Raw genomic sequence first — 19561 nt, forward strand, 5'->3', positions numbered from 1 at the left:
TAATGAAGGAATGCCAAAGTCAGATCTTTAAACACCTTGGGAGTATGTTAACATCAGCACTTGAGTGTTTTCACTTGTGCTATTGGAGGACAAGTGTAAAACCAGGGTTATCTTCACTGTTTGAAATACCCTTCAAAGGGAAACCTTTGTGTGGCAGTTTAGGGAGTGACGGTTTCAGCTGCACACCAAGAGCATGTCAGTGCTGCTTACTGTTTTGTAGCAGGCTTCTTCGGAAGATGCAACAGATCTGGTATCTTCTGTCAGCAGGATTCCAGCATAACCTGTTACTCTAGGCATTAGCGAAGAAAGTAGAATTTACCTTTCATCTCTCTACATATGTGAGTGATAATACTCATCCATATAGTTCATATAGTCTTGCTATCTGCAAAATCCAGTCAATTAATCTTTTGGTTTACACTCATCTGCCTATTTCAGGTAACTGACTTCAGCAAACTGACATACTCCTTGCTTGTTCATTGAAGGGTTTTTTAATGTGAAGAGAAAGAGAAACTTCTGATTAATGACGTCTGGCTGCTTAAGTACACTAAAATCAACTGGACTTGCAGCAGTTCTAAGCTGTTCGCGCTCTCCTAAAGCAGCCTCAGCACTCAAGTCTTTGAACAGTTCATCCAATAAAGCTGATGTCAGACACCAGGTACTATGGATGCATCTCAGCTGCAGCTGAAACCTGGTAAGATTAATCTCCTTTTGCCCAAAATGCCAAGCCCTGAAGAATAATAAACCCAAAAAACAACGAATAACTGCAGGTCTTGACAAGCAAAGTTTCTTCCATGGTCTGATTCAAAACATAAACGTGACATTTTCAACATATGAGTCCCATCTGTGCACCATGAAACAATGCTGAAAAAAGTATGATGCAAAGTCTTCTTAAATAGCCCAAATATAAAGAAAGCATACAGAAGCTTGATGCAAAATCCAGATAAGAGTCCAGGGCAGTGCTTTTGTATCACTAAAGATTTAAGGACTACTGGGGATTATGTGGCCAGCCACAAACTGTCTTGTAAGAGGTCATGACAGTGTCCCCTGCTGCTGAGTGGACAGACTGCCATTCCCCACCAGAGGTTTGTCTATTGGTTAAAAAAGACCAAGGAAGAGCAGAGTCATGCAGCCGATCGCCGACGAATGACAAAAACTCCTCGCTGCAGCTGTCCCAGATAGATTCTCATCTTTGTGCTGTCACTGGTTTTCCTCACCCAGATCTGCATGAAAAAAAAGGGGGGGGGGGGGGATAAAGGCAGCAGGGGAGGAAAGGTGAAAATCCACAGTAAGCAAGGCACAAAGAAGTCCAGGTATTCTTATCGTCAGATTTGAACATCTCTCTTACTCGGGGTGCCCAGATGATTTAGCTTTATCCCTTCTCCCTTCCACACGAGGCATTTGCAACCTGAGTAGAAAACCAAGTAAGGTTTCTAACTTTATCACCTTAACTTCCTGCTCCAAACAGTCATCCAGAAATATTACTCTTTCCAAGCATCAAAGAATCATCAGAAAAGCAGGTTTCCTTCTGCTACAGTTAGCAACAGAACTCTAGCATTAAGCTTCACCTGATCAAGAATAAGTCTCTCTAGATCCACAGATCATAAAATTATCTATCCTGCGATTTGCCCAGACAAGTCACTATTAGTCAAACAAAAAGCTCATTCTGATTTTGTTCAGTGAAGCATTTCTCACAGTATATTGAATAAATTGTATCTTAAGATAAAAGGGCCTTTTTCTTTTTAACACCTGCATGGAAGAAGTATTTTTGTTTCCACTATTTCCTACTGCAAAGAATTATAAAGTTAATGTTGGCATGTGATTTGGGGATTTTCTAGATATATTTGGATCTATCTAGATATACTGGCTACAGGCCTGGCACAGTAGATTGATTTAACTCTACTATTTTAATTATAAACTGACTTCACCAACAGAAGCCCTTAACATATTTAATATTTGCCTGCATATGTACTTCAGTTATTTCCCCAGAGCAATCAAAATCCACAGTCATTGATAATCATCTCCCTACTGCAACACTTCCAAGAATTTGGTACGTTTTACTAACCAGAATTCCAGAACCTACAAACTGAGCAACTGCACAGAACAACCACCATGTACAGTTTGACACTGTACGAGTAAACCAACTGTCCCACTATAAAGTGGAATTAATGCAATGCTAATTAACAGATTGCATTCCCCTCAGGTTTCAGGTAAGATGCTCCCAAAAGATGAAGTTTTCATGTTGTAAGTTAACAGTGATAACTTTAACCCAATTAGGAGTACTACATCTTTAACACATCCATTAGCATGCCACTACTTTAGATAAATAACCAAGCACTGAGCATAACAACTGTTACTGCAAGGGGAACAGTTGTGGTACAAAGCATAGCCCATATGCAACTCATTTTGTTGAAAAGAAAATATTTTCCCTTAGCTGCCAAAACAAATAAAAGTTACTTTACTGGCTGATTGAAGAGAAGCGCATTCAAGTCTATCATCTCTTTCCTTGAAGCGTCTGGAACCTGCAAGCAAAGAAACTGCTCCCTTTGCCTGACTGATGCACTGCTCGAGGACTGAGCTTCTTTTGCAGCAAGATTCACATCAATTTTGGGCACACACCTCCCTTCACCTGCTCTTCTAAGCTTTAATCATTAGCCACAAGGCAATTGTCTCAGAGCAATGACTCACCTGCCCTAGCTCCAAGTAGGTGAATGCTGCCAGCTTACAATACACGTACCCAGGTTAAAGGAAGAATTTTCTCCACTTGTAACAGCTAAATTTGGTGACAACATTTTTCCTAATCCTCTTCTGAACTCCCAATAGGATATTTTTTATTTTATTATTTTTGCATTAACAACAACTGTATGTTCCTGAAATAATGGAAATGGAACTGATGGAACGTAGCGCCAATGAAATGCAACACATCAGTTCTCCCCGTTTTTCCTGCCTGCCAAACTACTACTTGCAAAGTGTAAGATCGCTCTTTAGAGAGAGAGCAAGTCTCTTCTGATCTCAAGAAGAGATTGCTCAGCTTTGTTTTATCCTGGATTTAGCGTCTTTATACACCAGACAGCTACATCTTTTCTGAAACTAATACTGATTTCATCTTTGTCCTTAACTACGCACACTGACCCACACCCTTCCCCACTCCCATGAAAATCAAAGCAGCCCACTACCTCATTGGCACCCACAGAACTGATCACGCAGCTGATCTTAGTGTTCTCTTTAGACTCCAGGTAAATGGCCTGGCTCTTGTGGTACCTGCAAAAAGAAAGAATAAAAAACCAACACAAAACAAACAAAGAAAACACGAAATCATTAGTTGTCTAAAAACTGAGAAAAGAATCACTAGTAAGATTGATAAAGCTACAATTCTACAAGCATTCGGATAGAGTAAATATGAAGTCTGTCTTTCCACACCACTTTCCCCATCTTCACAACATAGCGGGTGGTCTGATTCTACACACACTTTGCATATAAATAATACTTTGAAATGCATGAAGCTCTCAATTCATAGTCCATTCTATATGCAATTACTGAAACCAGATTTGACATTGAAAGAGGGGCAGAGCCCCAAAGCCCAAGACAGGAGAACACTCACTCACTGACAATAAGCCCGTGTTTCAAGAGTTAATCAAACTGGCCTTTCACATCTCAGACCAAGAACAGATTTCAGAAGGCAACTCCATATTATGCCTGATAAGGCAGAGTATATCACAGATGCTCGAAAGTTACCCACATTCCCCAACACTAAGTTACTAGTGCACCACCACCAAAATGAATTTACTCAATCAGTGAAGTCTATGTATTGTTTAAACAGAGACCTCGAAGTTTGTAATGCTGTTACATTTTGTGAAAACACCCAAAATGTAAGTGATGGGTAGGTAAGTGGCTCTGTAAGAAGCTGTATATACCTGCCATGACAAGGCTGTGTCTAAGCATATTCATTTTTTCTCCTGGTATATATTTCTCTTGGTGTTACTTTGCATAAAACAAAGGAAAAACTTTGGATCAGTTGATTTCATGGTCTTACCTTCTCCACAGACCATGTTTTTATTGGTGTGTGCAAAGTGTGCTGGACAAAACTGCCCAGTTTCAGTTTATTCTGTTCCATAGACAGAATTAATTACACTGAAACAAGTTACTTGCAAGCAAATAATCTTAACCAACAGAGCACCAAAATGCTTTATAGTTATAAAAGCATATTTCTACCTTTACCCAAATCATGATGTGCTTCATATTTAACTGGGCAATCCAAGTTGCAGAGTCACTGTACACATATTCCCCCTCAGGAACTACTCAGTATGCAACTCCCTGCGGTCTGATTGGCTTAAAGCCATTTGTCAAAATGCACAGATTTGCATAATCTTTACCATTATTTCTACAAAACCCATACTGTAAATATGGAATTCTTCCAATAGTTTATTCCACAATCTCTTCCTACTGGCTTATCTACTCACAGTGCTTGCCAGTAACAAGAAGGATAGAGCAGCTTTCAGCCTTCCAAACATACTAATTGCAATGGGCTGGGCAAGGTAATGCAAAAAAAAAAAACACCCCAATCCTGCTTCCTTTAGATACTTGTGCCCAATCACAATCCCCTCCCCCTCATTTTAACAGAAAGGATGTCAGTGGGATTCAGGGCAATGCAATAGCCATGATCATCCAAGCCAAAAATCTCAGTTTGCTGAGCTCAGATGTCATTAATGGATCTTAAGGAATGGTTTAAACTACTACAAAACCCAGGCCTCACTAAGACAAGACATAAAGTCTCAGTCCAGCAGTGTCTTACACCATGCTGTGTGTGCTTAAGCAGGGAGAATTGATGATCTTGATACCATCAGTGCACAAGCTACAGAGTGCAGAAGATACCACTACAAATGACAACTCTCCAGTGTTATCTGTGCCTGCACAGTTAATGAAGTAATTCTTCCACTCAAAGCTGTTTCTTTCAATTTCCTATTACTAGTGAATTCCAATGTTAATGCAGGATCTCACATTACAAGTTACCATCCCTCAGTAAATCCGTGTTAACTGTGGACAGAAGAGGCAAGGTAACAAGTTAGTTCAGCACTTTTTCATTGAAGAGTTGTCTCAGGTGTCTCTGTGCACACGGAGATGGCTCAGCTGAAGGTAGAGTAGCCTCAGTGGCATGTTCTTGTCTCAGTCTTTTGCCATGTTTCTATATACAAGGGGTACAGAGGAGCAGAACTACGGAGAATACTTCAGATGAAAAATGTAATGGAATTGAAGTTGGCTTTCAAGAGCAGGAAAGTGCCATGCAACTCTTGCATTTGCAGTAGACAAAATGCACTGCAATACTGAGGCAAGCAGGAATAATACCACTTTCTGCTACAGAATATTTTGTTGAAAGACCAAGATTTTCAACTGTATCTCCCTCAGAAGATTGAAAGAAATCACTTTGCATTAGTGTATGCAAACAAAGCTCAAAGCAAAAAGATAGTGAACTGTATTTCAGGATCTGATGGGGGCATGGAGCAAACTGAGGATAAAAAACCTGAAGTCTAATTCCACATCCATATGAAACTCCCTAAACAAAGCCTCCACTTTGGAAACATGTTTGTGAAATGTCTCTGCAATTGGGGAGCCCATTACTAGCCTTAAACATTCACTGCTTTGAGATAATGGTTCTTCATGGCTAACAGGAAGTGGTCGCTCCTGAGCTGTCAGATTTGTTACTGCTGGTGCACACCAGCAGCTATAGTCTTAATACACCTTAGTAAAAATTACCCTCACACTATCAAGAGTTACTTCATTATTTCCAACTACCAGCTACTTTGCACAAGTGCTATTGCTATCAGTCAAAAATAATCTAAGCAGGATTATTACAGCCAAAAAAAACCCAAAAAAGGTAAAATACCTTAAACCAGCATAAGAACAAGGCAGACAGGAAAGATCATGACACTGAGACCTCCCATGACAACCAAATTCAGCAAGGTGAAAATAACTGTTATGTGGTTTATGTTCTAACTAGATACCTTTCAGAGAGAGGTGGTGCTTTTGAGAGATTCATCTGGGCTCAGTGAAGCTCTCCCTGGTTTGAATTTGGTGGGAGCTCTACTGACAGGTTACTTCAGATTCCATCTTTCCTTTTCATTTTAAATTAGATTAATTTTTCACTTATGCAACACTTCTCAGTACTGCACATGCTTAAAAGTTCTAAGGAACAGCTTAGTCATCTAAATCACCTTATGCACACACACAAATGTATGAAAGCTAAAAAACTTCATGAATTTGTGAAACAAGCAGCCTGTTCAGTTCATGTCTGCTTTATGCTTCATGGAAGTCTAAGCTTCATGCAGCAGCTTCTCTCAGAGCTGTACACATTGAGCCCTCGATGAAACTTCACTACCAGAAGATTAGGAGAAGGAAAAACTGACCAAATGCACAAGACGGCTGTTGTGTAGAAAACAAGCTTCACACGTACCATAGCCTGTGATAAAATTACAACCTTGTCACTTGTTATTTTGGGCCACTAGAGCACTAAAGTAAGCCACAAATAAGCATACAACTTGCAAATGGCTTTCTGCTCAAGGAGTACAACATTGTCCCCTTGATGATCCAGGTTTGCATGTCTCAAGCTTAAAACCTACTAAGATTTCCCTGCAGAAATTAATATTTTCCTTGCATTTTGTGAGGCTTGCACAGCTATATGCCCATAACATTTCACAGAGCTAAATCCAGCCAGCATTTCTGAAGTTGCTTCTCCCATATGGGTTTGATCTTTAAAGGTCATTTGGATTTATTAGAAACATTTTTCATTCTGCTCAGCTGGTGCATGACATTTCTTCTGCCACCTTGTGGAACAATGGGCTGGTGTTCTACAAAACTGAGCACCAGGACTGCAAATACATCACTGTACCTGCTATCAAAGTATCTGTATCATAGCTGAGTGGCTTCATTGCTACATCACACTGTGTCTGCTTGTACCTCTCTTACCTAACATCAGGTTTGACAAAAACATTTCCCAAGCACCACTGACTCCACGGAAAAGATTTAAGTCTCCTTTTATTCAAGCCTATAGTTACTACTGAAAGCCTGTGAGGTCTAAACACTCCATTATCTCTTCTGATTTACCAAAGTCACAATGATTAGCCCTCGGAGGAAGTGGCTAGCCTCTGCCCAAAAGCATTTTGTCCTCAAATTCTTTTATTAAAGCAGTTTCTCTCTGTAGTCTGTGTCTTCTCACTACACAACACTCAGACTGATAAACCAGAACTTACCATCTCTTATCATAGTAGAGTTTTCCATCTTCTATCCGGGCCTCAAACCGCTGTGCTGGAGACTCTGCTGGTGTAGCTGGGAGGTGCTCAGGAGAGGAGGGAGAGGCTGAGAACAGGAGAGACTGTATTTAAAGACCACCACACAAGCAGCACATCTGCTGCAATTAATAAGGTCAGATGAAGCAGAAATAGTAAGCATAGAAAGCCATAAACTCAAATTTTCCATCAGAAAAATATTCTCTATTAGGATGAATACTTCATCCCAACTCTGCCTTGAATATACGAATTATAATAGTCACTGAAAAATACATTTATCAGGAAAAAATGTTGATAGGGAGGTGATAGATATCCTTGCTTTTAATTCTCATCTACAGTAGTTATATAGGGTCAGACTTACTTAGGCAAGTCAGTACCACCGTCCTGAAATAGTGTACGGACACATACAGACAGCTAAAGGCATGAAACCCACAGTTCTCAATCCCTCCATCTCCCTGACCAGCAGGCAAGCTGCCCAGATGCATCCAAATATAATGGAAACACCTCTTTACAGAGATTGTTCCATGCCCAAGTGTTTCAGCCACTAAAAAGTACACATGCCTCCCTTCCCAAACCTGACAAGCTTCAGAGCAAAAGAGACGTCACACAGCATCCATTTGCTGCAGTAGCTACACAAAGAACAGCAATTACACAGTCAAAACAATTATACAGTCAAATTCCACAGTCAACAATTATACAGTCAAACAGCCCACAATACAGTTGTCTGTTCAACTATGAACAAGCTCCAATGCAACTGCTAACTCACCTGGTCTCTTGGGTGATTTAAGCTACATGGAAAGAGAGCAAAGAAGTGTTAGAGATCTGATGTGAGCCATACAAGTCAGCAGTAATAATTTCAGATAGCCTTAAATGCTTTTTCAAATGTACCATTAAGTGACATAACACAGAACAGCATGCTATGAACGGTCAGAGGTGTAGATAATCAGTATCATGATACAAAAGGTCTACAAACTGAATTTCAAAGGATTCAGATAACCCACTAAAGACAAAACCAAACCCATCTAACACTATTTGTTAACATGATCCAACGTTTCTCAGGGTACATGAAATACAGGAGATAAATCACTAGAGACACCTCAACAGCTGGCACAAAGCACACGCTCCACCACCATCCTCAAATGCTTCTATTAGAAGAAATTAGATAAGCCTTAAAGTGGTTAGCAAGAAAGCAATAAGTTAATCCAATCTAGAAAGACTATCAACTGCACCCAATGTAGTTTGCTGAAGTATTGTGACAGTGGGGAGAAAAAGGAAAACAGGAAAAACCCATCCCACACTAAGGCCTGGAACAAAGGCAGCCTCTGATCTCACAGAGAAACACAGCAACATCAGCTCAGCCATGCGGAGGAAGAAGCTCCTCAAGGCAGCTCATCATTTGGTTCAGACAAAAGGTAACATTTTTAGATGACAGTCATTTTAATTAGGTTAATTAAACCTCTTAAAGTAAAAGGGAGGAGATACCATCTTGCTAAATCTTTATTGTTACTTCTGAAAGCCTACTGGGATGAAAAAGTCCCACATCTCAAGGAGGAACACAAACCAGAAAGCTCTGTTCTCTTCAGGGGAGCACATTAGCTTTCTCTTTCAAAGAAAGAAATCAAATCAAGCCATAAGCCCTACCTTGTTCAGTGTTCTCAGGTCCTCCATTATTTGCTCATCAGTCAACAAGTAATTTAGCTGAGGTATCCAAAATTAAGGTTCCCATAAGCTCTTGACAAGCAAGGTTAAAATTAAAGGTCAATGACATTCATTTCACTTGACTAAATGTGAGCCAAAAGGATTCCCTAAAGTTGCATAAGATTTTAATGTGTCGTATTTGAGCTTGTTTTGTCATAAGAGTTAATAAAAGTTCATCTCCACAGAGCTTCATATTTAGCAGCAAATAGAGTGCCAAACCATTTTAACTTATTCAGACATAACCATCAATGGAAAACCTTTAGTGCATTGACATTTACTTCATGGAGGCATCATCACGAGTGTTTTCCATGGGTTTCCTCTTGCATTTCTGCAGAGAACAATGTGGGAGCTGAAACAGAACAGACTTGCTTCATATTTTGTTCAATGAAGCCAAATCCCACCCAAACCTGGGAAAAGAAACACAGCATTTTGCAACTCAGTATGCAGAAATAGAGAGGTAGGGAAATAGGATAAAGATCCACCATAAAATAAGAACCAGAAAATACAGCCAGGCACGGAACACATCCTTGTGTGGATGAGGATGATTGGGAGTCTATCATTAACCTCAAAACAAACCCAAAATCTCAGAACACAGAACTTACTGTATTAGAGCCTTATTAGAGCTCTGCTGACATTTTGTGTAGTTGTACACACACATCTTCCTACTTCCTTTGTCTACTGTTCCTCTGTCACTTCCTCACTAGAAAGATCTAAGTACACAGAAGGAAAACACCACCCAGCAGTGGACCCTGCCTCCAGCTTTAATCTACAGTGTTTCTTCGAAACAGCCCTTAAGTCAAAAGTTTTCAAAGTATTAAAGTTAACAATTGCTGGACTGCATTTTAAGGTTTTTAGTTTTGATAGACTTTAACCCTCTCCCCAGTGAGAAAGACAGGCGTTGTTTCATACTGTGACTGTCGTATCACGCTCCATTACAAAGTCATGCCCACTGGGAAACTCATTTATTTTGGATGAAATAGGGGCACTACTGAGCAGATTTTTGTTTTTCCTGAAAGAGTGAACAGAATCCCCAATCAGAAGAGGTTAATTAAAAGTGAACATGCTTGTGAGCATACCACATGAACAACAGAGTTCAAGGTGTGATACTGCCTTCAGAAAATGGGAATCACTCAGAAGTTGCAAGATAAGGATTTTTTAATCTGATTCAAGCCATACACGTTTGGAAGCTAATAATAAGCCTCTGCAAAGCAAATATCATTGCCTTCCTTTCCAGGTGAATTTAAAGTACAAAGAGAAAAAGTGCCTAGCATCACAGGGGAGCTAAAAACATACTTCCAGAAGCTAAGGAACATTTTACTTCTAAGAAACATGCAATAAGGCAGCAGGATTACACATACGTGTTTCTCTCTTATGCACAATATATAAAAACAAGATGGATTTCCATCTTTCTTTACTCAAAGAACAAAGCTAGTAGTCCTTGCTTTTGCTATGCATCTCTCTGGATTAGAGATCTGAAGCCTTTATCAGTAATGGAAAAATCAGTTTGATATGACAAATACGAGCTTTCTGGCAAACATTTTGTCACATCTTGAAATGAGAAAAGCTTTGGCTCATGTAAAAAGCCATTTACTATCTATGGAATCCATTACCTCAGCATTTATGTATAATGCTCTTCTAAAATTTTTCCCTTGTGAAAAGAATTGCCTGAAGAACTGAAAGTATTCTCACTGACACCAACAAAAAAACCCTAATAAAATAAGTTCTCTCATGACACTGTGAAGTTTAAATCAGGATACCAAGTGATCTCCAAAGACTGGTTGTGTTATAGTAGTTTATCACACATTATACAGGACAAATTGTGCTTCAGTATTTCCTGGATTAAAATCTGATCCAAGCACCTAATTTCATTTTCCTTCCTGTACAAAACAGAGGTGCAGCACAACAGCCTCCAATGGCACTGTGAAAGGATATCAGGGGCAGGTTTCCTCCTCTTGTCTGGGATAGGAACTGGATCATTTGGTCGCCGCCTCAGCTTCCTTGTCATAATAGGCTTCACTTCCATTGAATCTGTAGGGTAATGAAGTTGGAGAGCTGATAAGACCAGAGGGAAGGGACTAAGAAGCAGCAGCATTCTACACAAGGCACTAGGAAAATAAATCTTTCCTCTTTCATACAGAAAATTGACTTTTTACTTTTGTGATAGCTTCCAGCACCCAGGCTGGATCTGCTGACAGCAAACACAAGATCTCTTTCACACTAGGTCACTGTTCAGTAACAGCATTGCAATGCCACGGTTACAGCTCTCATTTACAGCTGCTACAGGTGCAGATAAAGAGCACGATGCTACAAGGATTCAAATTTCTTTAAGGTTAAGCTACTATTTGCTTTTGAACACACCATTTAGAAGGCAAAATTCGTGGAGTCCTTTGCTAACAAAACTTCGACAGTTAATAGCATGGAAAACATTAGCTACAAATCCATTGCTCTTTTTCTTGTCTTCAAACTGGAAAACTAGCTTTTTATCCAAGGAATACAGATAATTACTGCCTTCAAGCCTGAAACGAGTCTGCTGGAGTCATTTTAAACACAAATATTTAAATTCAGATAATCTGAAAATGTTTCAAATTATGATTAATGAAATGGAGCTAATCAATAACATGCAGAGCAGCAGTTGACAGGAACTAAACTGTAGCATATGCACTGGGAAAGAAGAAAACATCTGTTTAACATTGAAACACAAGACTCATCACCAAGTAATTACATGAAATTACAGTTTGTCCAAATGTCTACAAGGCAGTCTTAACTGAGCTACTTCAACCCTCACAAATCATTCCTTAATTTATGAAGAGATCTTCAATTGGCAACCAAGAGGCCACATCTTAAATGTTAAACTTATCTCACCTCTCTATGTGCTGAGAAGTATTTGCTCACCTTTAAATACACCTGAATCACATCCTAAGCAGCACTTGTCTATGAAGCCTCTTTGGCTCCCTCTACATGCAGCTACACACGTTCAAACCAGCAAATTGCTTTTTTCCTTGTGGCAAACGTGAACAAGAATGACCACACTACACATCAAGGGAACAAATACCACAATAAAAGCTTTAAAAAATAATAAGATGAAGTGCAACTAAGTGTATGCCAAAGGAAACCTTATCTCTAGGATTCAAACTCGAATTTGAAAACCAACTGAACATTAACAGCCCTGCAAGACACTAGAAATGTAACTCACTGTGGTGAGTTGAGGAACACAAGCCACTCTCCCTGCCTGTTAAGACCAACTTACAAGAGCCTAAAAAGAGGGGTTTAAAGCATGTACTCAAGGTGATACACAACCAAGTCGAGGTGGTTTTTTCTCCTTTTAAAAAATGAGTTTCAAATGAGTTGTCAGTTGTCTGTATTACTTAAAATGTGAATAAGGCAGAGACCAATTTTCTTCTCTGTTTATCTTAGCATCCTGTATCTTAAAATTGTGACAAGTCCGCTGAAAGTCAGCACCAAACAAGCTTTCAAGAAAGCCACAAAAACCCTCCAGAGCTGGAGTGTCTTACATTTACTGCTAAAAATTTGCAGAACTTCCAGAGATTCATCGAAACTTTCTAAAGGAAGTTTTGAAGAGTTACTAAAGCACCAGCAGATTTAACCTGAAACACAGTCTTGCATGAGGCTTAAGAGTTAAGAACCACAGTACGTAATGCACCAGAATGGGAGGCAACTATTGCAACCTATTCAAACCGCAGTGCTCCCAACCCTCACAGATGAGCCTCTTCATTACACTTCATTAAGTTTAATGGGTTTAAACTGAAACAGAAGTTCAGGTTAGATATAAGGAAGATCTTTACTGTGAAGGTGCTGAGGCACTGAACAGGTTGCCCAAAGACATGGTAAATGCTCCATCCCTGGCAGTGTTCAAGGTCAGGCTGGACAGAGCCTTGGGTGACATGGTCTAGGATGAACTGTCCCTGCCCACAGCATGGGGTTGGAACTGGATGATCTTAAGGTCCTTTCCAACCCAAACCAGTCTGCGATCCTATGATTCATCAGGTTGCTAACTTGCATCCTTGCATACGCTGAGCCTTCCACAGGTTCTAAAACCCATCAAGTCCACACCAATTTCAGCAGTTTTATTTCTTAACCTCCAGTGTGTGTTCACAACAAAATCCCTTCTAACAAAATCACACTGCACTTCTGCTAGCCTGGAATGAAGGAGATGAGAGAGGGCTAACATGCACGGAATGAGTTTCTTCTCCACAGTGACCTACCTGCCTTTTCTGTTCCCAAATCAGACTACTAAATACTTCTTTTTACCCCTCCTCAGTCTCCCTTTAACTCCGCAAATCCAAATCCTGATGTTAACAGCTGATAGAGAAACTGAATTCCTTTAGACTCCTAAAACATTGGTACGCCCATTTCCAAAGGCAAAATCTAGTCGAATCCTGATCTGGAGAACCTTTAAAGCCTTCACAACAGCTGTCTGTAAAAACCAGCATTGCTACCCTGATATCTCTTTTCTAAGCAGTAGCAGGGTGGACAAGACAAAAGACAGAAGTCTCTCTTGGTTTTACCTCCTGTTAATTCCATGGTTAGCTTTTCATTCTCAATCATCTTCTTTTTCTCTTCCAACTCTGCGATCAGGTTCTCCTTAAGCTCTATTTTCTTATCTTCAAACTCCTTTGCTGCTGCCTTTTTTTCCTTGACATAATTCTTCTCCACCTGATCTGTCTAATGAAAACCAAAAGAACAAAACATTAACTAAGGAACCAATGACAAGTTAATGATATCACAACAGCTTCTTTCAACTGCTCTATTGATTAGCCTTTCAGTTCAGAACTGTAGCCAGTTCTAAAGATTATCAATATTTATAATCAACAGAAAACTATCTAAAAATTACTAAGTGAGTAGGACTATATCGGCAAACAAATTATTTTAAAAAGAAAATGTTTCAATGTTGCATAACATAGAGCTTCTAGCAGAGAGCTCTTCAGATTTACAGACAGCATTTATCACCTGAAACAAGCACATGCACAGTCAGCACACAACAGCCCAAAAGCAAATATTGCTTTTAATTCTGTTTTAATGAGAAAGTCCAGAAGTTACCCATGGTAATACCAGAAGTAGGCTGTACTACATGGCAAGTGTAACAGTGCCAGCTAGAGGAAGATTTAAGCCTTATGGGAATTACTAGTTGATGAAACAAAAGGTTGATACCTCTCCCATCTAGTTAAGATTGATTTTGATAAATTAAGAGTACTTACTTCCAGCTGGAGGAACAGCTCTGAAAAACAAGACAGACATTATTTGTTATCTTCAAAGATGCATAAAATTACTTCCCTAACATTTTAAGTCATCAAATATCGCAGCCAAGAGAGGCAGTGAACCAAATCGGGTACGTACTCATCCAACCTCTACTCTCACTTGGCAGTTTTATGCTGAAAATAAGCTAACTATGAAAAAATTCCACAAAAATACATTGCTAGTTGAAGTTTTCTACTGATTGTCAAGCAGATTCACAGAGCTTACACAGCAGTATTCCATACTACTCAGTTTAGCTACTATTCCCAGCAGTGTTAAGCACATACGCCATCTTTCTTGCAGTTTAATCACAATCAGTTATTACTAGATACAAACTTCCCAGACAGAAACTTGAAACATGGAGCTGAATGTGTGGCTGGCAAAAAAAAAAAAAAAAAAAAAAAAAAAAAAAAACTTGAAAAAGGGGGGGAAATGGGGGGGTGGAAAAAAAAAAAAAAAAAAAAAAAAAAGAAATATCATAGTTTAAGGCAACTTCATGGATTTCAGCAATGACTAGTTTAGAAATCACCCTGCAGCTGCTGGAAGATTCACCTACTCAACTCATGTCTCATTTCAGGCTGTTTATACCCGAGAGAACAAGGAAAATGTTACGTATCACTGAAGGTTAAGTTCTTACACATGACAATGACTAGTTTAAGTCATACTTATGTATGAGGCAAATGAATTTCTGGTCTGAAACAGTCCTGCTACTGATGGATGCGCAACTTCTACCAACTTGAAATTAAGAAGGATGGGATCCTTCTCATGTTTCCTGAAGGACATAATGCCCAAAACAAAGTTTTGATTCAAGATAGTGGCAAGAAAAGCCAACTAAGGCACCTGATCAGTCCCCAAGGCACCATATTTCACCAGATATTAAGCTTTGGCAAAATCTGATCTCGTAAAAACTTCTGGGAAGATCACAGGCTTCAGGTATCTTGTTGCTACTACAAAAGGCTGTAGGAGCAGCTCCATACTACTATACCTTTTTCTATATAACTTTAAAAAAAAAGATCATAGGGACTAAAGATGATAATGGCCAAATAAAATCAAACCTTTGTTTGCAAAAGGCTCTATAAATTGAGCATGAAAGCAGGATTATCGAGGTAATCAAATACAGATAAATCTGAACCTGTTGCTTTATATCTGTGAATTCTCAAACAAAATTCACACCAAAACCAAGAACACAGACACAAAAAAAACCCAAAAAACCAACCAACAAACCCCAAGCAAACAAAACCAAAACAAACCCAAAAGCTCAACATGGGAAGAACAGAAAAAGACAATTCTTCCTGTAGTACTGGGCAGAAAGTGATCCTCATGCGCCCTCCTGTGGAAGAAATACGCTGCTGCAGCACTGGTCTTTGCCAGAAATACAAGTTTGCAGTTAAGCCTTAATTTTATCAAAATAACCCAATCTTGCTAGAATGTAGCTCTAGGGCACCAGGAATTCATCTCAGAAGACAGATTTCTGTTAACAAGAAGTAGGTTCAACTCACTTCAACTCCTGAAGCAAATCCTTTACCATCACAAGCACTTCTAGAAAGACACAACTGACACTATTCCAAGGCTGGAGTATGTTAGCTATCATAAAACTGCCACTGCCTCCCTGTCCTATTTCGCAGAGTAATAGCCCAGACATTACAGGATTCATCCCATTTTTCTAAAGAAGGAAAAGCTACATTTCCTATTTCTACCTAATAGCTTCTATAAAAAGCCTTGCTTCAGTATCTGAGATAAGAACCTACTGGAAAGAGAACAAGAAAGAAGGCGGGTAAGCAAATGGATCTGATTTCTATGCCATTTCTCTGTAGTAACATAATAAGGCTACTCAGAAAGGCTGAGAGTTAGAAACGTAGGCCTCTGCTCCTGGAACAGAGCAGAACACAAAGTGCAGGCAGCCCAGTCAATGGCACAGCTATACAGAGTAAGAGTTTCAGCAGCAAAACCTCTGCACTCACTGTTCCAGGGCACAAACCCAACCATTGGGAAAGCATGTAGCCCTAACCTTCCATCCTGCATACTGGAAGGAACAGCCCACCTGAAGGCTTTGGGCAAGCTGCGCAAAAGAACAAGCTAAAGATGGGGACTGTAGGTCAGGCACAGTGCCAGATACAAACAAAATCATTTTACATGTGCTTTTTCACACAAATGAAGACTAAAACTCTTTGATCAGTGCCTAGGAAACGGTCAAACAATGCTGATGAAGGGGAAAAACAACCGAGATAGATCCAGTCATGTTTTGTACACTCTAAAACCCCTCAGAAGCAGAAGAACCCTTTGCTCCACTAAGTTCTTTTTTTTGAAGGACAGAATTACCATTATTTTTCTTCAGGTATTATAAAACCCATTACATTCGTGTGCAGAATCTTAGAACAGAATTCAGCTTACCTGCATTTCGTATCCTTTCTTTGTACTGCTGGTCCAACTTCTTCATTCTCTTCTGATACTCCTGAAGAGTACCTAGTTGAAATCAATTTGTTGGAAGCAATATTACATTTTCTTAAGGATCCATAAACCACTTGAAACACAAATACTAATGTCTGGAATCAGAAAACTACAGCTCTAGTTAGCTTATTTTGGTAAGCACATTCCCTGGCTTCTTGTTTCAGAAAGTGAATTACTCCTTTCAAGAAATGCTTTAGTATACAGAGGCTTAACTACAAGTGTTTAGAGGGCAAAAGGATGGGAAGTGGCTGACAGTTGGCTGACAGTGGCAGTCCAGTATCTGAAGGAGGCTACAAGGATGCTGGAGAGGGGCTCTTCATCAGGGACTGTAGTGATAGGACAAGGGGTGATGGGTTCAAATTGAAACAGGGGAAGTTCAGGGAAGATATAAGGAAGAAGTTTTTTCCCTGTGAGGGTGGTGAGGTGCTGGAACAGGCTGCCCAGAGAGCCGTAAATGCACCATCCCTGGCAGTGTTCAAGGCCAGGTTGGACAGAGCCTTGCTGACACAGTCTAGTGGAAGGTGTCCTTGTCCATGGCAGGAGATTGGAACTGGATAATCTTAAGGTCCTTTCCAACCCAAACCTTTCCATGATTCCGTGATTTTCTCACTCAGCAGCATGACAGATAGCCACCATTCAGTGAAGGATGCTGCTTACGTCTTTGCTCCCTCATCCTTCTATGACCTTTGCAAAGCGCTGAAAACTGTTTAGGAATAAAAACCTCCCAACTTCAAAGCTCACCTTCCTGCAGCTGTTGTAACTGCCTCTTAAGAGATGCCAGTTTGTCCTGATACATCCTGCAAAGAGAGAAAGCATGCAGCTTTACTTTGAGAAACAAGCATACAGAGCTTATTTCACCGTCTGTTTAAGTTACATGTTTACATGGAATTAAAAACTTTTCGGGAGAACTTCAGGAAACAAACAACAACTAAAAGAATATGATTCAAATTAAAGGTTAACATTCTATCTACAAACCCTGCCAACCTCATTGGTTTCACAATGCACCCAACCAATTATTTTGGGAGCAGTTCAGGGTCAAATATGATTTGATTTTTTTCTTTATGTTGACATCTAAAATGACATTTAGATCTACAGATGCCAGAAACTTTACACCAGAGTCATTCTGCCACTTTGTTAAACCTTAATATTTTGTGTGTTAGCTCCCTGCTTATAAAACAGAAGGTGTTTCCTCCCATAGGTGTTGACATTACAAAAAAACCCAAAGTCTATTCCTGGTGCTATTGCAAACTTGTTTCCTTTACCACATACGTGTGCTTTAACACAGGTCAAGTCTTCCTGACCTGTCTAAAAACATGCCTCTGCCAGCTAGCGAGAGCACAAAATACTGCAAATACACCTGAATATCAAGGGAAACTATTTCAAGTCTCCCAAAATCCCATCATCTTGCACAGCATTCTGTTGTTTAAGGGGTTTTAAAGGGCATCTTGCTTTTTGCTTGGCTTATATAAAGTAGACACTTTATTTTATTTAAAGGACGTGTCTGCAGCAGGATTCATTTGCAGCAATACTCAGCTGCTCACAGAAACTCCTATTGCTCTGTCCAAAACAGTAGCAGCACTTAGCTTCCTGAATACATACAGTACAGAGAAAGTAACTGAGAAGATACATGAGTATATGGACTCATTAGCTACTGCACTGGGCTATGCACTTAAAAACCCTCAATCCTGGCACAAAACTTTGCAAAGCTGTATTAAAAAAAACCCAAAACCCAAACCAAAACCCATCAACCAAATAAACGGATTACTTTACTTTTGATTACAATGGGTTACTTACTGTTCTTTCATTTCTACAAAGTCCTCTTCCTCATGTTTTGCCAGGTCAGTTTCACTGGCATCCTCAGTGTCTAAATGAGGTAAAGAAATGACTTGTTAAAAATACCCCAAAGTAGTAAATTATTTACAAACAAACAAACTCCCCAAACCTCAGGCAATTTAACCTCAAATACACAACCAGATACATGGGCCTCCAGGGAGATGAATTCAGAAGTGACACGAATCTCTTGTCTTTCCTGGAAGGTAACCAATCTAAATCCTCTGGTAGTTCTGCAATGAACTGTTACAATGAGTCTAAACAACTTCAGCCTCAGATAGTCTGGCAATTTCTGTGTGGTTTAAGACAGCAGGTTCTACATTAAGGCTCACACATGCAAATGTGAGACAGAAACAGTCTGAAGACTCTGGAAACATTTCATAGGCCTCTTCCTATAGTTCCACCCAACATATCTGGAAGGCAATGACTGAAACAGCTGTAACTCATTCTGCATCTTGACCTGACCAAACATACTCCTACTGTTAAGGTTGACCACAAAGGTCTCACTAAAGATAACAAAGTGACTTGCTGTGATCTGAACTTGGCTTCTCAGCTACACATCACACAAAAGTCCTTCAACATTCATACACAGAGACAAGCACTACCATAAAGATAGCCCCAATTCTATGAATATGGATAGATAATATAAACTACAACCAAATTACACTGGTATGGGACTATTTTCTGCTGTGCCTTTTCAGGCTCCTATTAATAAGACATGGGTAGCCAAGAATGAATTACCTTTCCTCCCCAAGGAGAGGTCTGTGCCCCCAGCTTGGAGAAGCTGTGGTAGGCAAGGTTTTACAGCTGTAAAGCCCAGAAGGACCAACAGGTCTGGCTCTGGGACATCATTCCTGAATGTCCCAGGCATGGAGGAGGACTGACAGAGCAGCAGGCACTGCCGAGGGGCCATTCCTCATCTCCCTTGTCATTTTATGCACCCTACACCCCAGGATACTCCAGGGTTTACTTCCACTTCCTCTTCTGCACCGCTGTCCTGGTTCTTCTACGAAGCCTCTCTTCCCTCTAACCCCGTCTTGAGCTCCCTTCCTTCT

General features: G+C 39.9%; 1 protein-coding gene across 1 annotated transcript; it reads right to left on the bottom strand.

The window, feature by feature from the left end:
* Positions 1-896: 896 nt before the first annotated feature.
* Positions 897-18540, bottom strand: SUDS3 (suppressor of defective silencing 3 homolog (S. cerevisiae); the record flags this gene model as incomplete). The annotated part of the gene is made up of 11 exons (XM_010010530.1): positions 897-1220; positions 3174-3258; positions 7242-7347; positions 8044-8065; positions 8919-8980; positions 10908-11003; positions 13502-13658; positions 14192-14211; positions 16620-16691; positions 17418-17473; positions 18471-18540. Coding segments are annotated over 11 exons (845 nt in total), but the record flags the coding sequence as incomplete, so codon positions are not given.
* Between the last annotated feature and the right edge of the window lie 1021 nt (positions 18541-19561).

Source organism: Nestor notabilis, unplaced genomic scaffold (assembly GCF_000696875.1).
Source record: "Nestor notabilis isolate BGI_N333 unplaced genomic scaffold, ASM69687v1 scaffold27292, whole genome shotgun sequence".
Taxonomy (NCBI): Eukaryota; Metazoa; Chordata; class Aves; order Psittaciformes; family Psittacidae; genus Nestor; species Nestor notabilis.